The following is a 25,927-nucleotide window of genomic DNA, read 5'->3' as shown; positions in this document are numbered from 1 at the left end:
ACAAATTGTATGGCTGGGTCACTGAAACTTGAGAATAATAGATTAAGCCATTGAACTTGAAATATAATTAAGTGTTGCAGAATCTCATGAGATTTAAACTTATTGAAACTGTATAGCTGTAGAGAAAGGAAATTCTTAAGGATCTGTCAAAGACAAGGTATTTATTAATTATTATTATTATTATTATTAACAGTATTTATATACCGCTTTTCAACCAAAAGTTCACAAAGCGGTTTACAGAGAAAAATCAAATAACTAAATGGCTCCCTGTCCCAAAAGAGCTCACAATCTAAAAAGATGCAAATGAATACCAGCAGACAGCCACTAGAACAGACAGTGCTGGGGTGAAGTGGGCAATTTCCAACTAAGTATCCTCCCTGAAGCAGGCAACTAGCATGCTTTTAATACATTCAACCATTATTCTGAATTCTATTTGTCTTCCTAAAACTGATTTCACTCTGTAGCAATTATAGTTGGAACAGAGCAAATCACACTTGAAATGAGTAATCCTGAAGCAGGTTTCCAGCCTTGGAGGTCTTTAAAATGTGCAATGCTCAATAACTATACAGTGGTTTTCCTCATCACCCCTACCTATAAGCTGTGGGTGTCCCATCCATTTCCCAGGTTTTCAAGTAAGCGTTTTATTGAAGTTCTTGGTTTCTGTTGGATGCCAGTAACTTTTTTCTTGTATAGGGTGAGGAGGCTGATCAGGGTCAGAACTGTGGCAGTTCTAAAAAACATAACCCTTAAAGGCATCATGCAGTTCCCCCCTCCAGTTTCAGCACACTTTAAAAAAAAAAAAAGGAACAGAAAAAGCCTGAGGCCAAATTACATATTACAAAATGCGTAGTTTGGGCCCCACTGCATTTGACAAAATGCACTGGTCAAAAATGCCCTAACTGAAGTCTAGTGCTGTTGGGGCTCCCCTTGTGACTTGTTCCAGTCCCTGCTTTGGCATAAGAGCTCCTTCCAACTGCTAGATGTCCCCACACATCTCAAACCCTTGCAGTGAAGATACTTTGTGTTTGTTTCACATGGCTTCCTTTTTCCAAGGCAGCTGACATTCAACCTTTGCTCTGTTCTGCTCAAAAAAATATTGCTTGGGTGCGAGTAGAATGAGGGAACTAGAACCATGAATGTAGGAATCCCTAGCATTTCTTTGCTTTTGCCCCTTTGCAGCTAATGCCACTGTAACCCTTGCAGGAGCTGCGATGATATCCTTGCATTATGTCGTGTCCTTGAGGCGTCTCCCCATGGTTGGGGCGGTGCCTATTCCTGTGTTGTTCATTCCTAGTGAGAATATCCCCCCCAACACTGCTCACTGACCTTGCACCTGCTCCCTGCTCAGTTTACTTGGATAGCATTTCTCTGGCCGCAAGTGCTGGGGTTGACTGGATGTGGTGACTGGCTCCTTGGACATCACAGCAACAGTGTGCAGACATCACAGTGATGAATTGCCAATGACACTCTGATGTGAGGATGTGACTCCATGGACTATAGCTGTGCTGGTGTTTCCATGCACACTGGAGGGGTTACTGGGAAGGACTGTGCCCATGTTGCTTTGCCAAGACAGGCTTGGCACATTACTCTTGTGCCAGCATTGGTCTGCTATGGAGTGGCATTGCCAGGAGAGACTTCAGACAGGACAGGTGTCATGGCAGCATCCGTGCACCAGTGGCATGCTATCCTAATAGGACTGGGCTGCAAATTTCCTTTTCCATTGGCTATTTAAGATTGCAGCAAAATGCCTCTTTGTATTTCTAAGAGCAACTATGAATGTCCCATAAAGTATTTAGCAGGCTTCACTTTGAAAACCAAAAGAAATATTTTCATACTTCTACATTTCAACATCAGTTTTATTAAGAAAAAAAGTGGAGGAGAAAAGAGCTGAATAAAAGCAGTGAGCACAGGGTGGTAATAAAAATGCAACAGAAACTGCAGTATCACTCAGGCTTTACAAACCACTTTGCAGTTTCCATGTCAAAAAGGATGCCTGCTTTTCAAAAGGGATGCACAGCTTCTTGAGCTGGATGCACTAAAGAACATTTCCCGTTTCCGATTCAATGGTCCATGTATACCTACATGCAACAGGCCTGGGTTTGCCCTGATGCTCGACTCTCATTCTCAAACAGGGAAGGCTGCAAAGGACAAAAGATGCTCCTTAATCTTCAGCAAAGCAGGCCTCCAGCCCCTCCAGTTCCATTGCTTCTGTTGTGCTGAGAGAAGAAGCAGCAGTGGAGACAGTTCCCTGGCTATTGTGTTTGGGCTGGGAACTTTCAGGTTGCCTCTGTTCTTTCTTGATTTCCTTGGCACCACTGAGTAGCTGCTGACTCTCTGCAAAATACTGATTTGGATGGTTCAAAGAAAAGCCAATTTCACTGACCTGTGCGTGAAGAGAAGGACATAGAACAGTGCTGATCACAAAAACCCAAGCTGAAATGCATACTAAATTCTTACTTTGTTCAAGTTTTGAGACAGCTTTCAGAGGAAAGTCTTGCTGAACACACGACATTAGTTCAACCCTCTTGCAGCATTACTCCCTTAGAGTGGCATAAAGCCAAAACATCATGTTCTGATAACTAGGTTTCAGTTTTTGTGTGGTTTTTTTTTTTTTACAATGAAGGCAAATAAAATGAGACATGCCACAGATTACAAAGGTAGCAAACATACTAGTCCACAATCCAAAGAAGCCAGTGCACAGCAAGGGGACTGTAAAGCTTTTACACTTGTCTGCTTTGCTATGAGAAGTACATCAATCATTTTTCTGAAATCTCTCCTTACAACTGTAGAAGCAGCAGCAGAGAAAGCTCCAATATGCTCAGTTCTCTTTTCCAGAGCTAGCCCTATACTTACCAGCAAGAAGAGGTTGTTAAGGGATTGGCTGGCTGCTGAACTGCAATTTCATGAGATTTAGAAAGTGGGCATGGCCCCAATTCCTGCTCAGGAAAAGGAGCTGGGAAGGCAGCAAAGCCTAAACTGTATACAAGGAGCTAGTCTAATATAATTCCTGGACTACAAACCAGGAATTCCTCAATCCCAATCCCACCTTCATTTACTTTACAGAATTGTTGTAAGAACAAAGATAATACCTTAGTCCTGAACACTCAGAAAGTGCTATACAAGTACGCATTATTAATAAGTAATCATATTATTACCTCTGCCTACCAGTACTGAATATTGGTCAGTTTGGTATATATGTTTGGGAGGCTAGGAGTTGCTGAAGGCACAATCAACCAAACTTTGGGGATTTGTGGTAGATTTTGATTCCAGCACAAGCACAGGTAAATGATAAATTTACACACAAAGATAAATGTCTCTTAAGGTGCCTAGCTCTAGTCTGCTCACACAGTGTTGGATTATCCTTTCCTGCTTTCTATTCATCTGTCTTCAGCATGGCAAATTCCATATGAAACACAAACAAATCGCCATCGCCTTCCAAGATCACAGCTGAGAATGTCTACAAACATGTCACAGTGGGAAGCTATCACTCACTCATCAGAGCACGCTCCTATCAAATCCTTCAGTAGGGTACCTTCCACCACACTTTAGGCTAGTGTTTCCTCTATTTTCCCAAATGATCTGGTTTGACTCATTAAGGCTGCTGTACAGAATACATTAGCCTTACCAAAGAATACATTTCACTTTATAAAACACATTTGTATAAAACAGTAGGGCATTGTTTGCAAACACTCAGAAAAGTTAAGACATCTCATTTGGGAGCTGGACAATTACGTGTCCTTTAGGGTTTTTAGAAACACTGAAAAATGTTATACACACAATACACACTCTCTCTCTCTTTCCAATCATAACTTTAAAATACACACACAGGTATTTTCCTTGAAAAGGAAACCTGAAGAGACATTTCATTTGAAGCTGATATTACTTCCAAGTAAAATCAACCCAAAGCAGAAATTTAACATGCACAAAAAAACCAAAACCATTTACTTGCCCAGCAGAAAAACTTCACTCGTAATCTAGACCAGCACAGGATAAAGGCCTCTGGATTTAAAATCAGGTCTCTTCATTTACCCTTTTTGTATTTTATCCACCAAGGCCTCAAAGCTTTCCTTAGATTCTATTCATTTTTGAGCACAGGTTCCTTCAAAGCCTGGCATCCTCTTTGTGCTATATTGTGTGGTTGTAAGGAGTTGAAGCAATAAAGTTGAACCCATGTGATTCCGGGGGCTTTAATCAAGAGTTTCAAAGTGATGGGATAATGAGACAAGCTGGTATTTTACAAAGCCATATAGAATTATTTTAGACACAGTACCAAGGGTGCAGTGTGTGCTCTCCTTCCCTCCTCTAAGCCTGCTTTCACTACAGTATGATTGCCAAGATATTGAAAAGCAAAGTGCCCTTCTTCCCTACAAAAGTAATCAAGATATGTATTTTTCAATAAAGCAAACTCATTAGAAAAGCAGCAATAACCACAATATCAAGCACACTGGTCTTTGCAAAACTACTTTAAGAGTGACATTTTTTAACATGTGCATTGCCCATTTTGATAGTGACTGCCTTAAATATACTGCATTCAATCTAAAGGGCTTAACAATTTACGTAAAAAAACAAAACAACCACACTTCTGCACCCTTATTGGCTCAACCAAATGACTCACAATAACAACACATTTATAGGTATTCAAGTACAAAAAACACTGAGGGCTCAATCCTGACCCTCAATTGGGCCGACGCAACGGCCACTTGGGACATGCACGGCCTCCCCACACTGACCCTGCAGGAAACGTGTCAGCTGAGTTCAGCTGTCACAGGGGTCTGGCAGGGCGTGGGGAAGGCCGGGTTTCAGGGTGGGGGGAGGGTGGGCAGTGGATGATCCCGGGGCAGGTAGGGAGATGGAGGCATGGCCAGGATCCAGCAGTTATGGACTCTCCTGTATCTTGAAAATACTATCAAGACTTGCATATTTTCTCTTCTGTCATTTGCAGCTGATGAGTTCCTATGAAAAAGTGCTTATTTCTGGTATAACCTGCTTAATGACTTCACTTCCTGCTTAATGACATCACTTCCAGCCCTCAGCAGGCATCATAAATGCTGTTCGGCTCTCTGTATTAGATGAATTTGTCATCCCTGGGAAAGGTTACTAAAGACATTACTGAATAGCTGCATTGATATGCTTCAAATGTTGTGGTTTAACAAAATCAGCCAAATGATTTCTGGCCAGGGGTTTCCCCCAGCATATCGGCCAGGAATCAAGCCAGTCACTGCAATGAAAAAAATAGAAATCCAGATTATAAAACTACTTTACTAAACAAGTTTTGTCACAAATTGTTCCCATGATATACATATACAGTACTTGGCACAGTTGTGGGTCTTTGTTTTGTTAGATGGACAACTCTATCCAACTTGTCAAGCATTCAGGGTGTCATACAACCAGTTTTTGTATGCAAGCAGGCAAACTGAACCCGTAGTGGGTGAAAAGGAAAAAGGGACAAAGCATATTTTGCACAGTAGTTTCAACCCCACTACATTTACACTATAGACATGCATCCCTGAAGTCCAACAGCAACAGAACTGCAATTCTTCTTTTATGAGTTTGTTTAACATTTGCTGACCTTTGTGTGAAGCCCTTTTTTAGTTGCTGAATTGCAAATAAGAAAAAGAGCTACAGTTGGCCTCAGCAGCAGAGCTAAAAAGAAACCAGAGCCTTGAGGGTCAACACTCCACTCCAGATTGTACAAGTTAAAGAAATATGATTGACATTTTTGAAGTGTGCTTTAAAAAAAAAATTATCCCAAACTTAGCCAGTATGTTAGGCAAAAGGACATTAAAAATGTTACGGTCATGTGACCCAATCTATGTGAATTAAAAAGTGAAGCTCAGTGTGCATATATGCGAGCATTGTAATTTTTATACACACGCACGTGCACAGAGAGAAAGAGACTCCAAGTGCATTTTAGCAACTATGCAGCAACTATGGAAGAATGGTCAACTGTCCCCCTCTCTCACCTCCTTTGGCCTACAGAGAATGGAGAAAAATATGACACAAAGGCAGCGTGGCTTAGGACGCAGTCCTTACCAACTTTCCAGCACTGGCATAGCAGCGGCAGTGGGGCATGTGCTGCATCCTACAGTTGGGGGCAGTCATGAAGGCCTCCTCAAGGTAAGGCAATGTTTGTTCCTTACCTCGGAGTTGCATTGCCCTTACCTTGGGGCTGGAAAATTGTTAGGATTGTGCCCACAGTTACACGTGTACTGCTTTTGGATTAATTTTAAAAGGGTGGGCAGGGAGGTGACACATGTAGCCTAAAATGGAAGCAGCCACTTTTCTCTTGGAAGCTTCCATCTTCGCACTGCCCTGCTAAATAAAGGTTGTTAAATAAAAGCGCTTGGCTTACTATACACTTTAGTCAGTTTAGTTTACTCCTATTGTGGAAAAGAAGGTATTTGTTTTCCCTTTTATACCATCATTCCTCCAAAGTGCGCAGGGCAGCGTAAATGACTCCCTCCTTTCAGCTTAACAAGACTTTGAGGTAATTTGGGCCAGTCATAATCTCTAAACTGGGCAGCCCAATGCTAAGCTGCCCTGGTGCAGGCTGGCTGGCCTGCTTTGCATCCAGAGCAGGGCCAGGCCCAGTTGCAGCGCAACTAATTCCCCTTACCCTATGTTGTGGGACAGCTGCCCCATGGGGCAACTCAGACCTGCACCACCTAAAGAGGTGGTGCAGATCTGAGAAGCCCAGCGTAAGGCTGGGCCAACCAAGATGGAGGTTAGGATCTGGCCTAAGTGTCAGATCCTGGTATCACCCTCCTCCTGGTGCTGGCAGGCCCTTTCACCCAAGAACATCCTCCCCCTGTCCTCTCCAAAACCCTGTGCTGGCGGCCTGCCACCAATGTGAACATACTTCTAGCTGGTGTGGATCCAGTGCTGGAAGGACAGCGCACATCCTTGCACCAGCCTAATCGATTCCTGAGTTGTCACAACTGTGCTTTATGGCACATTTGTGACACTTGTAGGCAGATACAAGTGCCTTGTGGGCCGGTGCAAGTACCAAGATTAGGATTGCACTCTAAGTCACCCAGTAAGCTTCATGGCTGAGCAAGGATTTGAACCTAGGTCTTTCTGGCCCAAGTCTAACACTCTATGTCAGGGGTGCTCAATAGGTGGATCGCGATCTACCGGTAGATCGCGAGGCAAAATGAGTAGATCGCGGAGTGCCGACCCCCCCTTCAGGTGCCTCTGGGAGGAAACGCCGGGAGTAAGGCCCATTGTACTCAATGGGGCTTACTCCCAGGTAAGTGTGGCTAGGATTGCAGCCTCACAGCCTAATCCTAGGCATGTCTACTCAGGAGTAAGTCCTGTTATACTCAGTGGGGCTCAAGGTACACCAACATACATTGTACACATAAATGTTATATGTTATGATGGCGCTAACATTGTAAAAAAAACTCTGGTAGATCTCCGGGCCTTGCTGGGTTTCAAAGTAGCTCTCGAGCCAAAAAGGTGTGAGCACCCCTGCTCTATGTAGTCCTCCTATAATTATTTGTAAACTTATTCAAAACTATGTAAAATAGTATACTACAGTACCTTACCCAGTCTAACAGCACAATCCTATGCATATCTGATCTGAAGTCCTAGTGGAGTTAAACAGAACTTACTCCCAGGTAAGTGTGTATATGATTGCATGCAGAATTTGGTGGAAATACACAAAATTCAACCAACCCCCATAGAAAGGATGGCCAAACATGTGGCTTTTTGATATATAATGTGCGGCTCTTGGAAATGTTGGCCGAGCTCCTTTTTGCATCACATTTAATATAAAAGACGACATTTTCAAACTTTACAATGCTTTACCAGGTACAAACTTAAAGTCCACTCAGTTAAAATGTAAGTTTAATTTTCATAGTAAGTAAATCTATTTAAAAATTTAAATGCTAACTAAATATTGCAGCTCTCAAACACCTGAAGTTTATCATAAACGGCTCTTACATTAAGCAAGTTTGCCCTGTCCTATAGTAAAATGTCATGGGTAGCAGAACATATTTAAACAAATTATGTACTGGTCTTTAAAAGCAGCTTGAAGCTGTATCTACTTTTAAACTTCTATAGAGCCTGATGAAGCTGAAAAATCTGAGTCATCGTGAGAAGTTATCACCTTACGTACTTCATTTCATTTGCTATGACCAAAGAAAAAACACCACTCCATAAACAAATAATTTTTCTACACCTCCATTCATTCATTGGCATCCTTGGAGACTATGGTATCGCGCTCTGAAAAGTGGTTCTGGAACACCTAAAATTTAATTTAATTTCTACAGCTAAAATTGCATAATCTCATAACCTTTTTGCTGACTCCATGTACTAACAAATTGCAAAATATGGAAATATCAATTCAAATATAGAACCAAAGACATCCATTATATATACATTATCTCAGTAAAGTTAACAACCAATAGCAGTATTTGATGGATGTGGACAACTGAATCTCCAATACATCACACAATATTTCCAGTAAAGAGACAGATAATTTTCTGACAAAAAACTAAAGGTGCACTCACATCATGCATCAGCTCAAAATATTTCTGACAGGCCAACTGGTAATGCATACCCTTCACCAGGTCCAAGATCTAAAAAAGGAAGAAAGATCAAGAGATTAAAACATGTTTACAACAACTGAAATAGACTGTGGTGTGAACACATGACATTTACAGGATGAGTTGGCATCCTTCAGTCTTGGAAGACTATGGTGTCACGCACTGAATGGTGGTTCTGGAACAGAGTGTCCTCTCCAGTGCGCGAAGCTGGGTAAAGCAGGTATGGAGGATAGGCTGTTACCCATGCAGCAAATCCCCCCTCTCCACGTCGCTGAAATGGTCCAATGGAAAGGCAGAGGCCAATACGGTTGGTTCCAGCGGCGTCGCAGGAGTTGCCAGAACGTGACTGTGTTCAGTCATGAACTGCCTCAGGGACTCCGGCTCCGGATTTTGCCTCGAGGTTGACTCCTGAAGCCTTTTCCATAACTGGATGTAGCCACAAGACAGTGGAGGTTTGGGATCAGAGTTTTCCTTCTCTCAGATGAGCTACCTTCCCAGGCTGACAAGTCCCATCTACCCGGTGGCTGTTTAGTCGCCTCTTACGACAAGTACAGCCAAACTGAGGATATCCTATCCTATCCTCTTTACAGGATATTGTCAGGCATAAGCATATGTAATGTATGTATATATGTATGTATGTATGAATTACCAGGATATATTATTCTACAAAATCTTTCACAGTTTCAAATATAAATGTAGCATTGGCATGACAAACACAAACTGGTTAAGTATGTTTACCATTTATTCTACACATTTATTTTACCTAAACTTCTCTGTACATGTATGACACATTGTGGCTATGCTCCCATCCAGAAACTACTTTAAAGGGGTTTAAACATCAAAACTACTTCAAAGGAGTCGCAGAAAGCAACATGTTTCTGTCCTCTGTCTGATTGGTCCTGCTTCTAACAATGCTCAGAACAAGAAAGGGAACCACCTATTTTGAGCTGCTATTAGCAGCATCTTCCCATCTCTTGTAAATACAATTTGCTTTCCAATTCTGCCTCGTGTAATCTCTTCTGTCCGACATAAACACTCATTCTTATCAGCAGAATGCAATACTATTTGAAAATTTAAGTTGTATGTCATTTTCCCTTCCACGATTATATAAAACTGTATATTTGTTGCTTATCAAAAACAGAAAACCACTGGAACCAAAAGATAACCTCAGTACAGAGAAAATTCTTGAGAAATGCAAATTTCCATCCCTCTTTCCAAAGGCACTTTCCAAAGGCTCTTTCTTTCTGTGTCAAGCACAGCAATAAATTCGTGCACAAATCCCTCCTGTCCTCATTATTGAAGGCTGCCTTATAGTTATTGTCAGATATATAAATAATATTTGCTGAATGTATCAAACCACAATGCTGACTACGAAGTGCTTCCCGGGTCTGTTTTGCTGTTACAAGTGCAACGGATTAAAATGTCTACCTTTCCTGTCACTTCTGGTTACATATCACATGAAAAACGAGTCAGCCAACAGAGTTGCCTGGCATTGGCTAGGTATTGGTCTGATTTGTTAAAAACCTGTTTCTGCCGAATGGAAATTGTTACTGCATTTTCAAATAAAGTTGGAACTGTAGTTGACATAAAACTTTGGTATTTCTATACACTGTATATGAGAGAGGGGAAGGGATATGCATTAACCTAGAGTGACATGTGGTTATTCTATGTGTACTGTGCAGAGCTTTTCACTAAGAGTAGTTCTCTCCTGTCAGCTTCACAGGTTATTTTAGAAGCATAAGGAAATCTGAAACACAGTCCATGAAGCAATGTGAGGAGTCACTCTTAGGGGAAAGGTTTCTCCTGCCTCCTTCAGCATAAAAAACCCTTCCAAAGGGGTTCTTTCAATTCAAGAATTTTGCCAACCCCAACTGCAAATGGTTGCCAGTCCAAGAAAAATCCACTGTTAATCCGAGTCTACTGAAATATTCAATGACATTGGCAGCTAACATAAGACTTCAAAGACCAATCTGACTGTAGTCCCCATATTCCATTTCATTCTGAAACTTTGCATATGGGCACCCTTACAACAAATACCAAGAGAAGCAGAAGGGTTTGTGCTTCCTGTAACATTTATGGGAAAAGTGTTTTTGCCAAATGCTTCCTGAAAAAAGAGAGTGAGTAAAACATATACAAAATTTGCTAAAGTTCCCTCTTTTACAAAATGAACAATGAACTAAAGCCTTCACCTTTCCATTATTAGCTACTATTCAACATTTGAGAATTATCCTTCGCACATTTCCCCCCCCCCCCATCTGATCTCAAAATCTTTGGGTTTTACCACTAAGAAATGTTTTAACTATCTTTGCCTTCTTAATTGTCAATACTGATATTTCATTTATCTAAGGTAAGTTTGAAGCCATTTTCAAATGAGGGAGTTATGTCTAATCTTTAAAAACTCTTTTTCCAGTAAAGACTTGCTGCATGCTATCCATTCTAACCTTCATTTTTATTTCAAAGGTGACTTAAAATGTGATTTGAGGTGCAACTACTGGAACATATTTGGAGACATTTCCCTAGTTCTAAGTCAGTTTCTCACCACTCAGCGTAACTTGCCTTGTTCTCCAAGGGCTTTGCAAAGACCTTCGTTTATTTGCCTATATGAGGCAAGTATCTAACTCTCCTTCTCTGCGTATTTTATGTTTACCACTTGACATCAAACATTTACAGGAACTCTGTGTTTTACACCCTATAGGGCAGTGGTTTTCAGACTGGGACGTTGCGACACCCCAGCCTGAGGGCCCTGGCCTCTGCCCCCTTAAGGGGCAGGGGCAGGGTGGAAGGCAGTGACATGATCTCCAGGATTGCACCACTCAGGGGGGCTGCAGGGACTGGGATGTACTCACTAGTCCCTGCAGCAGCCTTCCCGGGGTGCAGGGAGCCCTGTGCAAGCGCCTGCAAACAGGAAGTGGAGCGCAATCGCTCTACTTGCACTTCAAAGCAGCTGGGGAGGCAGGCACTCGCACAGGGCTCCCCGACCCCAGGAAGGCTGCTGCAGGGACTGGTGAGTACATCCCAGTCCCTGCAGCCCCCGAGCAGCGCAATCCTGGAGATTGCGTCGCTGCCCCCCCTGCCACCTCCCTCCCTCCCTCCCTCCCTCCCCCTCAAAGACTTAGTGGCTCTCAAGCTCTCCAAGAGAGCTCTCCAACAGATGGCACAGTTCTGTCCATTCTGCTACTCAAGGCCCTTCTAAACAGGAGATGCTGAGAAATGGATATGCGGACCAACTACATAAAGATAAAATATGTAGTCTTATGGAATTCCTTCCCCTTTGGGTCTTAACCCATTAAGTTCTTAAACTACTCCTTCTCTAGAAGCCTTCCCACAAGTTCTAAAGACTCTTTCAAAAACCTTCTGAAACCAAGCAGAGTATTTTTAGGGTTCTACTGGTGTTTTGATTAATTACTGATTGATGGTTTTATAGTTGCTGTTTGCCACTGTCTGGTTCTTAATATTATACATGCACTTTTATATTTATTATATATTTTATAGTTGTTAAATGTACTTTAGTAAGCCACCTTGGGTGCCCTTCAGGGAGAAATGTGGAATTTAAAAATCAAACAAATGAATGAATTCTGGAATAACTACATCCCAAAATTTGGGTGGCCACATAAGGCACTTGAAGCTCAATCTTAAGGAAGTTTACTTAGATGCAAGTTTCACTGAGTTTACTGAGGTTTATGTCCTAACAAAAGTGCTTATGATGACAGTTTTAATGAAACGTGTATAAGAAATGGTAAACTTACATCTTTCAGGGAGGAAGACAAACTGCAGTTCACCAGTGGACTACATTGCATCTCCTGGTTACTAGATATCTCATAAAATGCTGGGTAAGGTGAACCATAGTCTGACCCCTGCAAGGCACTCATTTTCTTAAGACCACATACTCAGGATCCCTTTATTATTGCTTGCTTACTTCTCCTACTCAGGCTTGTACAATTATACAAATACAAATGTATACCTTAATTGTTAAAAAAAAAAAAGTCCATGTTTGCACTCTTGCATTGAAAACTTAACTAACACAGGTGAACCCATTATCAGAACTCTAGTTTAAGGAGCAGATCTTGCAAGATTTAAAGTAGAACAGTGAACAATGAAACAAGGTCTTCAATACTGAGCTTCCTGCAACTGCAATGTGGCATTTTTCCAAACAATGCATATCACTTATGAAAATAAGTTCATAAGTGATGACCACATAAGGCACTTGAAGCTCAAAGAAAAAGAAAGTAAGCTCAAAGAAAAAGTAGCAGAAAAGTGATTCAACACTGTTTTTGTGAGGTATATTAAACCAAGTGTTCCTACACACCATGTATGGAGCTTCATTCACTTATTTTAGAGTTGCACTCTCTTTTTGTTTCAGCTGAACCTGCTTTCATCTGAAATAGAACGCTCAGAAGGTTAGTACTTCAAGATTTTCTTCAGAATGTTCTTGACGTGACCCTCAGTGTGCTAGTATTTCACTGGCAGTGTAGAAGTCACCAAAAGTATGTTGCATCTATTCACTAAAGCAAATCATCAACATTAATGAACTGAACTATGCAAAAACAAAAAAACCTAAACATATACCAAAAAAGAAGATTTTAAGGCCCAATCCAACCAGCACTTTCCAGTGCTGATGCAGCCATGACAACAGGGCATGTGCAGAATCCTGTGGTGGGGAAATGAAGCCTGGGTGGTCTCTTCAAGCTAAGTAAAAGTTTGTTCCCTTACTTTGGATTAGCATTGCTCCTGCATTGGCCCTGAAATATTGGATAGGATTGGCCCCCCTCTACTATTGAGAGCTTTTACTTTCAAACCTCTAGACTGCAATTGTTGCTATTTTGGTTAAAGCAGTTTATGTTGTGAAATACCAATAGAAGTACTTGCCAAGTCAAATTGTGAACACCATAGCAAAATCTTGAATAAAAATAGGTAAAATAAAAGTACACAGTTAGTACTACCAGCAAGAGAATGACAAGATTTCATGCAGAAATGCTTCCTGACAAAATGACACTAAATATTACAGGCAAACAGACCACCCACTAACTTTAAAACAATTTACCTTTCATATAAGTAACTAAGGCATAATGCACAAGTTAGAAATGATTAGTTTGTAGCTGAAACTACAAAAGAGTCTGGCCTTTTCAACGTTTTATTCCAAGAATATTTACATTATTTGAAAGTGATCTGAAAAACCCACATAAAGGGTAGTTCACAAAACCTATGAACTTTGTATACATTTGGACTATTCATAATTGAATTCCTCCTCATCATTTTTATTGCATATAAATGTTTAACATTGCACATGCTTACAGCTCCCACTGAAACATGTGAGAACGAACAATAGTTTTACACAGAGTTGCAACAAGGTGGCTGGATGAGGTACTTCTTCTGTGTGAAAGTAGTTGATGCTGGGCTTCAAAACAAAATTCCATGCCTAGAGACTTTGTCAGTGCTACGCTGTCAGCACTTGGTTCCAGTAGACATGCCTAGAAGCATGATTACTAAGAATGGCTGCAGCATCCATGAGAATTAGAGAACACAGAGGGAAAGAGTTGGACATGTATGCTAGCAGATATTTGCCTTCAGGATTTGCACGGCAGAAAGTTGTTTATTTCTATTTATTTACTCCATTTAGACTCTGCATTTTCCCCCTGAAGGGCACCCAAAGCAGCTAACACACATAAAACAACAATAAAAACAGTAAGTTACACATAACCATCAAAATAACATTAAAACAACCTTAAAAATAATAACAAATCACAATCCACTAGTGCAGATCCAAGTAAACTCACAGAGGCTGTGGGGGGCACTAGACAGGGTAAGGGAACCCATGCTCCCTTACCTTGAGGAGATCTTCAGCTGCTGCTCAGGGCCTGCTGGATATAGTGGTTGATATTTTGGTGTCACTATACCACACTGTGCCAGGGCAGCATAGGATTGGGCCTAAATCTGTTTTGTAGCTATACTTGTTCAGGGAAAGTGTTTTCCCACTGTCAGGGAAAATACACAAAACCATCAGGAAAGAGCCAGGAGGGAGAAGATAATGGAGTTTCCATGAAGAGGGAACAGAACACACTAAAAGTGAAAATGTTTGAAAGAATATACTCCTCTCAGCAAAATCTCACAGATTTATATTTGTACTCACTTGTTTTAAAGAAGAGATTTAAACTTACATTGAAAAGCAATTTCCTGTACCGAGTTCTGTTTACGGCATTTCAGTGCAATCAAATATTTTAAAGCATATATGCACATTAATTGATAGATTATTGAAACGATATATTACATAAGACCATGACTAACGAATATCACAGTATCACTGACTGCAGAATATATCTCAGTGTCACACAAGCTTAAAAAATCCCAAAGAAGAATGTTGCCATTAGGTCCCACTTTCGTTAGAAAGCCAAAGTTACAATACACTGCAATAAACTAGAATTTCAAGACTCTATTATTATTATTATTATTATTATTATTATTATTATTATTATTATTATTATTATTATTATTATTATTAATAATAATAATAATAATAATAATAATAATAATAATAATAATAATAATAATAATAATGAGAAACAAAGCTGTCAAGCCATTTGTTAGCATTGTGAAGAGGGCACTTTCTGAAAACAAAAACAAATAAACTGCTGAAGCAAATACTAAATCTGATTTACAAGACATTTAGCATGCATTGTGACACACTGTAAATCAGTATTAAACTAACTTGAAAGGAAATGCCAGATGCCACATCACTAACGTATTAGAAGAAAATATTCCCTACCTGACTGATCCCAGAGGGAGTGACTTTATAGGACTGTAGCTTCTGCTTCAGTAGCTCAGGATCACTGTGACGGAATGGGCACCCTAACAACAAAGAACATAGGCAAGCACACAAAAAAGGCTATTTACCCCAGAGTGAGTACAAATAACACACTTGAGAGACTGGCTAAGTGGTTCTTAATTGTCTGACAGCTTATTAATAAAAAAGTTAATTGCCCATGTGTGCAATTGCTTTACCCTTCTTCTAAACAACTACTCACTGTATGGTATTGTAGCACCACAGGCTCAAAAGTTACATAATGTACAACAAAGCAAGCCAAGAATCTCATCCATTTGAATGGGGAATTGCTTTAACTAGGTTCTTTGCTAACAGTTATGAACATTCATTATGCAAAAATTCATAGTTAGAGGTGTTTGAAAATTATTTTATTCAGAAGTAAGCCCATTGTGTTCAGTAAGACTGAACTGCAATCTTATCTCATTCACCAGAAAGGAACACCTCTACTCTACATATAGAATAATAAAAAATATTGTGCTATAGTTACAGTTTTGGAGTATTACAGCTGTGAAAAATATACATTGAAAATAAATGTAAGGTCTATTATTAAATTGCAAAAATGACTACTCCTGTGGAGTTACTATGAGAAAGGAAGAATGCTGCAGACTATGTTATTTACAAAATAATTAATCAGAAGTATCTGGACCTAAGAATATTTCATCCCTAGATTAGAGTTATGTTGGTTTAAATTCCAAGTATCATAGGTTAGCTGGTACTGTATTTGAATCATAACCCGAAGTTAAATTGTTAATCAGCAGATATGAAAAATTATGCGTATCTAAAATATATGCGAAAGGTTTTTTTTAAGAAAACCACTGATAATTTAGATTCACAGGTTCTGTAATACGCATTCAGTATTTTAAAAATCTTTTAACAGGACAACGTGGTACTCTGACCACAGGCATCCGCACTGCAGATTCCAGAATGAATGACATTGAAGAACACGAATGGTAATGAAGTTGGGGCCAGGGAATTGTTATTTACCTTCTTTTACAATACAAAACACATACAGGTACATACCCTTCCTTCAAAACAATTAACATTGAACTTATCACGCAGCAGATTTTTACCTTGGGGTACTGGACTTAATTGACTGAGAGGGATTGGAGGTGAGAGTAAACAAGTCACTGTAATTGGCTGGTGGCTTCCTTTGGAGCAGACTCCCACTGGTTGCTGTCACACCGAAAAATGGGCTATGTGGGTCTCTAATGTGACCCAGTAGCAATTTTAAGCCTTATTCCACCCAGAGTGCACCACAGCCTTTTGTGTATAGTGAATGGGGGCAAATTTATTTTTACAGAAACTAAAGTAACTTGCGTGTACTTCAAATTTTAGAACATCATTTTGATGGCGGACTCCAGCTGAAGAGAGAGAGCTGAAGGAAAACCTGCTCTCATGCAAGTTGCTTTGTACAAGCCTTAAAAATGTGCCAGGCTGCCCTATAAGTAATTTTAGTCTAGAGAGATCATTAAGATTTGAAATACTTAATATCACTCCAAATGGCTTGGCTATTAGAAAAATCAAATGATTTAGTATGCTTTGACAGTCAGAGAGCATACACACTGAGAAACTTTGTTGTATGCCATGAAACATACTTAGCGGGGAGAAAAGTAACTGCAGAAGCAGGAAGAGAAAAGAAATACCGGAAAACTCAGTGGCGTGCAGATTGAAGCGCTGCTGAATGAATCTCTCTTGCTTGACCTAGTTTTGTAATAAGACAAATCACCAGAAGAGTTACAGCACACTAGGCTTGACAGTGATGACTGGCATAAGCTGCAAAACTAACTTCTGCCAGCAATACAGCCAACCAATCAGGTGGCTTCCAAGGCTGCTGGGTTCCCACGCATTGTGAACATGTCAGGTGTAAGCACTCACCATGATAATCCCCTTGGCCTGGTGGATTGGACAGGATAATTTTCATGCAGCTGAATGGAGTATAATCAGTCCTCTTGCCTTCTTTTCCATAACTATGCCGGATGCTGTAAGCATATCCTTTGTCAAACTGAAAGTGAAAACATTTTTTTTTAAAAGCTGATAGTTTGCATTTGAATTGCATGGGGGGGGTGGATCGGGAATTTCAATTACTATAAAGGATGAAATATTGGGACATTGAGACATTATATTCAATTACACCTCCCTGCTAGAACCATTTCAGAAGTTATCATTAAAACCATGTTAGCAGGAATTTAGCAGAAAGTGGTCTTCTATTCATAGTAAGTTATCATAGGACCTTGAAACACAGGAAGTAGGAAATCATTTCTAAGGATGGCATGTCGGTATTGTAGATTTGTTATTCCCTTTTCCACAATAATTACCTCTCCCACCGAACTTATTTAAAAGGAATATTCAAAAGAACGTAGTCAAACTTAAATTGACAACCAAATTGCTTCTCAAACAATTTTATTTTGAAATTAGCTCAATTTTGTGAGTACTCAATTACAAAGTCACACTAATACAGGTGACCGCTGCTTTGCGATGCTCTGACCGGCGATGGGCCGCATATGCAATGCACCACTGGTCCCTGCAAACCCCCCCAAGCCTTCGAAGTCGAGGGGAGCTCTGCTCCCCTTGCCTCTGGGGGCTTTTCTGAGCCTCGCAGAGGCAGCACATGTCCATGTGCTGCCTCTGCGAAATTCAGAACGCCCAAATCATGAGAGAGACATTACTTCTAGTTTCCCAAGGAAAGCAGAAGTCATGCCTCTCGCACGATTTGGGCGTACTGAGCCGCGCTGAAGCAGTGCGTGGACGTGCACTGCCTCTGTGAGGCTCAGAAAAGCCTCTGGAGGTGAAGGGAGCACAGCTTCCCCTCAACTTCAGAGACTTCATATAGCATCAATCCTTGCTTGATGACGGGGATGCCGGTCCACATTCCTATCGCTAAGCAATGCACGACTGTAAAGAGTTTATTTTATAGGCTGATGTTTCACGTATGGTTTAGGACAGGGGCCTCTAAATTATGGTCCACAGTACATTGAGGAAATCCATTTGGATGTGGCGGTGGCGAAGCCTTGCCATTCCACCCTACAACCTCCTATCTTCACACCTGATCTTTGCAGAAACACACGCCAGGCAGCTGATTCCACTGCCAGTCACCCCCAGAAGGCTCTGTGTTCCCATTTTCCAGGGAGAAGCAGCCGCCCAGCAAGAATTTCTGCAAAAATCAGGAGTGAAGATGGGAAGTGGTGGGGCAGAATTGTAAGGCTTCGCCATTGCCGTACCCAAGTGGATTTTTTCAGCATGCTGGATCCGGTTGCAGGGTATAGTCTGGAGGCCTTTTGTTTAGGGCAGTTCTTCCCAAACCCCTACAAGGGACTTGGGAGCACTGTAAGTATGTGCAGGGGAGCGGGGAAGACAGAAACACCCAGGATTGCACTGCTGTGGGGGGGAGGGTTTTTTCCACTTACCTAAGGAGGTGCCAGCCTTTACAACTGTAAACAGGAAGTGACTTTAAATCTTTTTTTTTTACTATTACATTGGCTTGGGGAGCCCTGCAGAGGTGTCTGCAGGGCTCCCTGCACCCCCAAGGCTGGTACCCCCCTTAGGTAAGTGAAAACCCCTCCTCCCAGCAGCAGTGCAATCCTGGGGATCACATTGCCACCTTCCCCCCACCCTTAAGGGCCCAGAGCTAAGTGCTTCCCAGACTGGTGGGTCACAACCCACCAATTTGGGAAGCACTGGTTTAGGGGAATGTTCCTGCATCACTGAAAAAGTAACAGACAAAATAGTCATCTCAAAACACTGTCCCCTCAGCAGGCACATTGAAAGGAGTTAAACCTGCTTGCCCACCTAACTTCCTCCTTAACTTAAGGGCACTCAAATTTTATAAGATGGGCGCCCCATTCCACTTATCACTGCAATATTATCTTTCATTCTTGTAAAGGGAACTGTCAGTAGACATTTCCCTTCTGGGGGAATAGCAGCTATTGGTGGGGCAGCTCCAGATCCATTGGGCAAAAGGCCCCCCTCACCCATGCAGTCCCAATTGGGCCACCCCAGCTGCTAATTAAGTTATAAAACAAGCACACAAGGTCAAACTGCGCATTTAACATAAAATGTAGTTTGGCTCTTGGGGGAAGAATCAATCTGACATCAAGACAAAGCAAATAAGTTGAAACAGCACTGAAATTGACATGGTCAGACCAATTTAAAAAAAAATTGAATTGAATTTCAAGTTATGTTTGCTTTAGGGTGAAGCATTCAATGTATCAAATGGACCAAGATCCGATTACCCGAGGTGTTTCATTTCAGTGCACACATGTAACTATAGGAAACAACCAAGAACTGCAAAAGGAAGAACTCATGCACCTTAAATACACATCATAGTTCAATTCTTTCATTTGCAGGCTCTGAAGGGATGACCATTTTACCACACATCAATTCCAATATATAGTAAAATCCTCCTGATCACTTCAGCAGGAAGATTCAGATGACTGAGCAACTCCAGGATGAGCGCATTCATCCCCCAGATTACTTCAATTGTCTGTACCTCAATTACAGTACAATCCTAAACATACTCCGAGGCAGACATGCTTACTCTGAAGTTGGACTGAAATCAACAGGACTTGCTTCTATAAGTATGCATTGGACGGCAGCCTGAGAATGCCAGCATGCCACTACAAGTACTATTCTGGGGTTCTTTATTTGTAAGTAATGAGGGAGAGAAGGAACAAAGTCTGCTTAATCTTCTCGGTAAGTGACCTATCACTACAGATTTGAAGATTTTTTTTGTTGGCATCCTTCAATCTCATGGCATCCTTCAATCTACCATGGAAGACCATGGTATCGCACTCTGAATGGTGGTTCTGGAACAGAGTGTCCTCTCCAGTGCGCGAAGCCTGGGTAAAGTAGATATGGAGGACAGACTGTTTCCCATGCAGCAAATCCCCCTTTCCACGTCGCTGAAATGGTCCAATGGAAAGGCAGAAGCCAATACGGTTGGTTCCAGCAGCGTCGCAGGAGTTGCCAGAATGTGACTGTGTTCAGCCATTAACTGCCTCAGGGACTCCGGCTCCGGATTTTGCCTCAAGGTTGACTCCTTGAAGCCGTTTCCATAACTGGATGTAGCTGCAAGGCAGTGGAGGTTTGGAATCAGAGTTTTCCTTCTCTCAGATGAGCTGCCTTCCCAGGCTAACGAGTACCATCTACCCGGTGGCTGTTTAGTCGCCTCTTAGGACAAGTACAGCCAAACTGAGGGCCTATTCTTATCCCTAGCCCCCACGGGAAGATTCGAAGATTACACCTAGGTTAATCTGCTTCTACAATATAACAAATGGAATGCAAGGAATTCTCACACAAGACACTTACTTGTTTCCCCAGAATGATAATCAAGTATGTTCCACTCATGATCAACCGAACAAGGGAAGGAAAACGATTTCCTACCTCCCTCAAATCCAAAGAAATCACTTTTTTGATATTTTTGACTCTTCTCTTCTTATTGCTTCGTATCAGCACAACAGTTTTGCTCAAGTAAGAGGGAGCAAGTCTTTCAAGGACCAGATTTGCTCCTGTGTTGATCATGCAGCTAATGAACCTGTCTATCACACTGGCAGACAGGGCAACCCAAAACACTAATAGCCCATGCCATAAACTAGCTACCTGAACCTTCATGCTTTTCTGAGATGTGGGAGGGTTTTGTTTTTACAAATGGTAAAAACCTGCATGTTCCCAAGAGAAGTGTTTTATTCCCATATAGTTGTGGTTTTTATATTTAACTTTTAAACAAAAAGTTTTGTTTTTGTTACATAACACAAAACAAAGATCAAAAACGACACGGATGGGAGGGAAATCCCTCAATCACAGCATTCATCCACTCTGTCGTTTATGTGTTCTAGGCCACAAAGGCAAAAAGAAACCAGACCAGAGTGCTAATGTCACAAAGAAAAAAAGTTATAAGATCCAGCATTTGATGATCCAGAATGCTCTATTAACAACCTCAGGGCCCAATCTTATCCAACTTTCCAGTGCGAGTGCAGCTGAAATGTAGCCCTGACAAAAGGGAACAAATGTTCCCCTGCCTGGAGAAGGCCTCCATGACTGCTCCCCTACTGCAGGATACAGTGCGTGCCTCAACAGCATGGATGCATCAGCACTGGAAAACTGGATAGAATTTGGCCCTCATTGAGCTCACCAGTCCCAACTTCTGGTTTGTTGCCAACGCATCTGATGACTAAAGAAGCTGTCCAGGAGCATTCTGAGTGGCTCAGCAGTGAAACAGCTACAACCACAGAGATGTTATACATCACTGGGAGGGGATAGCTCTGGGAGGGAGGGGCTAGACAGGATGGAACCTGGAAATGAGAATGATATAATGTTTTAACATCCGGAAAACTATGTTATCCAGCAACTCTTTGGTGGCAGAGATGAAAGCAAAACTTTTACTGTATGTACTTTACAGTAAATTAGTATTCCAAAATGTATTTATATTCCACAGATAAACTTTAGATCCTAAGCTTTCAAATTAATAGTTAGAGCAACATTAAGAGAACTAAAGCCAATGTTATACAATATACATGACTAAACAATGACACCATAGCTTATACTGGAAAACTTCTGGATTTCAGTTATTAGAAGTCACAGTCTTCGTCAAAGCTTCTCAGGCTAGTATTTCCACATTTCAAGACCAGGGTTCCCCAAGCTTTTCATATTTTACACATTTTCGTGGGTTGCTAAAAATCAGTTTTATAAATGAATGAATTAAATTTAAGTGAGTGAGTAAGTTTTACTTGGATCTTTTTTGTAATCAACATGATATGATTTAGAACAAAACAGAAATTTGACAATTACAAAAAAAAATAACGTCCTGCATAAACTGAGAAATATAATGAGTAAAAGAGTCAAAATATTAGCTAATGCTCTGACAAAAAAGACAAGTTGCTGCAGGCTGGATAAAATCGTGTGGCAGGCTGGATGTGGCCCCTGGGCCGCAGTTTGGACACCCTTGTACTAGACAGATGCAACTTTCTTTCATTGCACAGCTGCCTCAAGGACTAACCCCTATTCAAAACTGCATTGCAACAACAACTCTTAAATTCACTAATACAAGATTCTAGATCTACAGCAAAAAAACCTCACCCACTATTCTGCTAGTTTACTTAACCTTGGTGTGCACCAGTGGACTGATTAGTAATTTAAGGACTAAAACGAGAAATTTCAGAAGGAAATACACAGAGGTATGATTTAGTTTAATATGCAACTACATTAGCAACAGGGCATAATTAAAACTACATCACTCCTTTAAATCTACATAATTATATCCCAAAGACATTCTCATTAGTGTCTTTTACTTTGCAGCTGAACCAGAAGAGGCTTCAGGTCTACAAGGTCAGACTTCTTTTTTTTAATGTAAAAATGAAAGCACAACAACCAACACCTAATTGTGAGGTTGGTCTTTATCTTCTAGGAGTTACTGTGAACACCAAAGTTCCCAAACACCCATTAAAAATGATCAAAGAGCCAAAAACCAGCTCTTAAAAGCCTTATTAATCACCAATAAATGAACAGGGCTAATTCTGATAATGTGGAATTAATTGACTTGCTTTATTAATGCATGCATTAATTTATGGTAACAAGACTGCTACATTTATTCAAAATAATGTTCTTTAGGCAGCTATTTAGCTTGCAAGTTTGTTAATGGATGAATGTAACTGTTCTAATACCACATAATCTTTTACATTAATAACTACACAAGCTTAAGTTATGATAGGTGTTGTTCTGTGGGCAAGCTTCTGAAAGCAGGACAAATGCCTGTCATCTGAATAAAAAGTGAATCAGAAAGTCCATGATGTCACCCTCTGTAATATGGCAGAGAGGGGGTACCTCTTCCTCCCCTTCACCTGCCAGGTACAGAACCTCTGGCTGCCAAATATTTTGATAATACAGTATCAAGAGGACCAGGCCAAAAGTGTTATCTTATGGAAGTCCTTCTATAGTAGCACATCTTACTATCCAGTCATAATGCTCACCAGCCAAATGCCTGGTAACAGGAATGGGGGGAGGGGGAGCAACTACTGAGATTTTATTATGCTTTCTCCCAATCCATAACAATGAACTGAAGGCTTTAATCAACGTTTTCTTAATTTATTCATTAAAGCAGTGTCCCACCTTCAATAATATGCTCTCAGAATAGCTGTCCATTCAACATATCAAAATGACAAACCAAACTGCACGATTTTTTTAAAAAGAGTGTACAACAGCAGAATAATATCTGTTCAATTTTTATTTTGTTCTTGTATGTATTTTTTTAAAGCCTGGGAAAATACGAAGGACTTTGCTTGGTGTCGGGTGAGCCTTCCTGGAGATAAAGTTCCAAAAAGACGAAGTCAAAGCCTCCCTTCTCTCTGGCTGCTATCGGACTTAAGACTGCAAGGGCATCCAGAGGAGGATGTCTGTCTAATAAAGACTTCATTGCCTGGGTAGATTCAAATGCGAAAAGGTGGTCCATTAGAGTTCCACTTGAGTTCCAGACCATAAGTGACTTGAAAGGCAGGTACCAGCATTTTGAATGGTGTTCTGAAAATTGCCAGCAGTTTCAAAATTAGTGAGATGGGTTCCCTTGGACTGGTTCGAGTTAGTAACTTACTGGTTCGAGTTAGTAACTTAACAACCATATTTTGTACTAACTGAAATTTCTAAGCAGTCTTCAGTGTTAGTCTCATGTGGAACATATTGCAGAAGTCTGATCAGAAGGTTTTCAGGGCATGGAGAATTGTGGGCATGTTATGCTGCAATAAGAAACCTTTTGAACTGTGGTGAATAGTAAGAATATTGGACTGAATGAGATCCTTAAAGCACTAAGGTGACCAATCAACATTTTAGAATATGGAAAAATGAGAAAAATACGGATTTTGTTTTAAGAAATGAAGTTCCTACAATTAATTAACTGCAGCGTAAAAAAGAGCATACTGAATGAGAAACAGTTGCTTTCTAGTATCATTCTAAACAACACAGTTAGGTTTGGACACTGGAATTAGCAACATTAATGGTAACTTCAACTGGCTTACCAATGGTCCAGCAGAGCTAGGATTCCCTATAATTATATCCAACAGAAAATGCATAGAGTAGTGATTCCCAAACTTTTTAAAACTGGGACCCACTTCTTAAAACACTCTATCAGTCCCACTAGCATTACGAGACTAAAAAAAGTTTCACATTACCAGCTTCTCAAGTCTCTGTATCTTTTACACTATGGTGGAAGGAATTGCCTTCAGGAGCATTTATTGAGCTCCACTTTCATCGAATTGGAACCATTTGTCAGAGTGTGCAGATTGGAAAGAGATGCCAGCACTCCAGGTCACTGTTCCTCATAGTTGAAATAAGATGCAGACACAGTAGCTCCCATTACCAAGTCTCTCTCTCTCTCTCTCTCTCCACACACACACACACACACACACACACACACACACACACACCCACCAGCAAAAAATCCATAGCAGTTTCTGGGTAGTTCAGTCCTAAATGTTACAGACAGAATGGAGGAAGAAAACAGCCCCAGAAGCTAGCTCCTGGTCCTTCACCTTTATATTTCATTTAGCCAATCAGCAATCATGCATGGAATACAGCTCAGAGTAGCGCTGCACCCAGCGTTCCATCTGATGCGCCCGGTCCTGGATGACCTCGCCTGTGGCAAACTTCAGAGGGGCAGTTCTCTTCTGTGTTGGACCTAGAGCCTGCTTGATACCATCATACATCCCCTTGATGTTGCCTGTGTCAGCTGCTAGCTGTATCTGGGAACAGAGTTGGAGCCAGTAGTCTAGCACATCTCCTACACATCTAGCACATCTCCTAGTAGTTAGCACACCTCCTGGCAGTCTGCTGAACTTTGCTGCGAGTAGCTCAGAGGACCTGCAGGTTGCGCTCACTGGGACAGGCTTTGTATGCTGCTAGAGCTCTCCTCTTTTCCTCAATGACTGGTGTCAACTCCTCAGAGTGGGCTTCAAACCAGTCTGCCGCCTTGTTGGTCTTCTTGCCGAATACAGACAAGGTGGTGTTGTAAACAGCATTCCTGAAATGTTCCCATCTGTTGGATGCATTTGCATTGGCTGGGCCTGGAAGAATTTCCTCAAGTGCTCGTGCAAATTCCTCCACTTTTCTCTGATCCCGGGTCTTGCTGGTATCAATGCAAGGTCTTCCTTCCTTTTTCATGTGATACAGTCGCTTTGTTCACAGTTTCACTCTGCTGCACACCAGGGAGTGGTCAGTGTCGCAGACAGCACCCTGATAACTGTGTGTGATCTTGATGCTGGGAAGGTTGGAGCGTCTGGTAAAAATCAGGTCGAGCTGGTGCCAGTGCTTTGATCTTGGGTGTCTCCAAGAGACTCTATGTTGGGGCTTCATGTTGAAGAACGTGTTGCTGACACAGAGACCGTGATGACAGCAAAACTCTAGCAGGCGTTGGCCATTTTCATTCATCTTCCCAGTGCCGAACTGACCTAAGCATGTGGGCCACAAACTGTGATCAGCACCAACTCTAGCACTGAAGCTTGCAGCTTGTCATGATCCATCAACAATCAGGTCACAACCCACTTGTGTTTCCTGCCAGTTTGGGAAACACTGATATTAATGC

The 25,927-nt window shown here is 41.2% G+C and overlaps 1 protein-coding gene across 1 annotated transcript in view; it reads right to left on the bottom strand.

Annotated features, from left to right (window-relative positions):
* Nucleotides 1–274: 274 nt before the first annotated feature.
* Nucleotides 275–25,927, bottom strand: part of PRIM2 (DNA primase subunit 2) — an 87,736-nt gene continuing 62,083 nt past the window's right edge. Inside the window, exons 11-14 of the mRNA XM_066609490.1 lie at nt 17,242–17,368; nt 15,310–15,392; nt 8,514–8,582; nt 275–2,383 (exon numbers count right to left, since the gene is read on the bottom strand). Coding sequence (XP_066465587.1) covers nt 2,162–2,383; nt 8,514–8,582; nt 15,310–15,392; nt 17,242–17,368 — 501 coding nt within the window. The 3' untranslated portion in view covers nt 275–2,161. The remainder of the gene's footprint in view (nt 2,384–8,513; nt 8,583–15,309; nt 15,393–17,241; nt 17,369–25,927) is intronic.

The sequence above is a fragment of the Tiliqua scincoides genome, chromosome 1, assembly GCF_035046505.1.
Source record: "Tiliqua scincoides isolate rTilSci1 chromosome 1, rTilSci1.hap2, whole genome shotgun sequence".
NCBI lineage: Eukaryota > Metazoa > Chordata > Lepidosauria > Squamata > Scincidae > Tiliqua > Tiliqua scincoides.
Note: the sequence above shows the minus strand (reverse complement) of the source record. Positions and strands in the feature narration are given on the sequence as shown.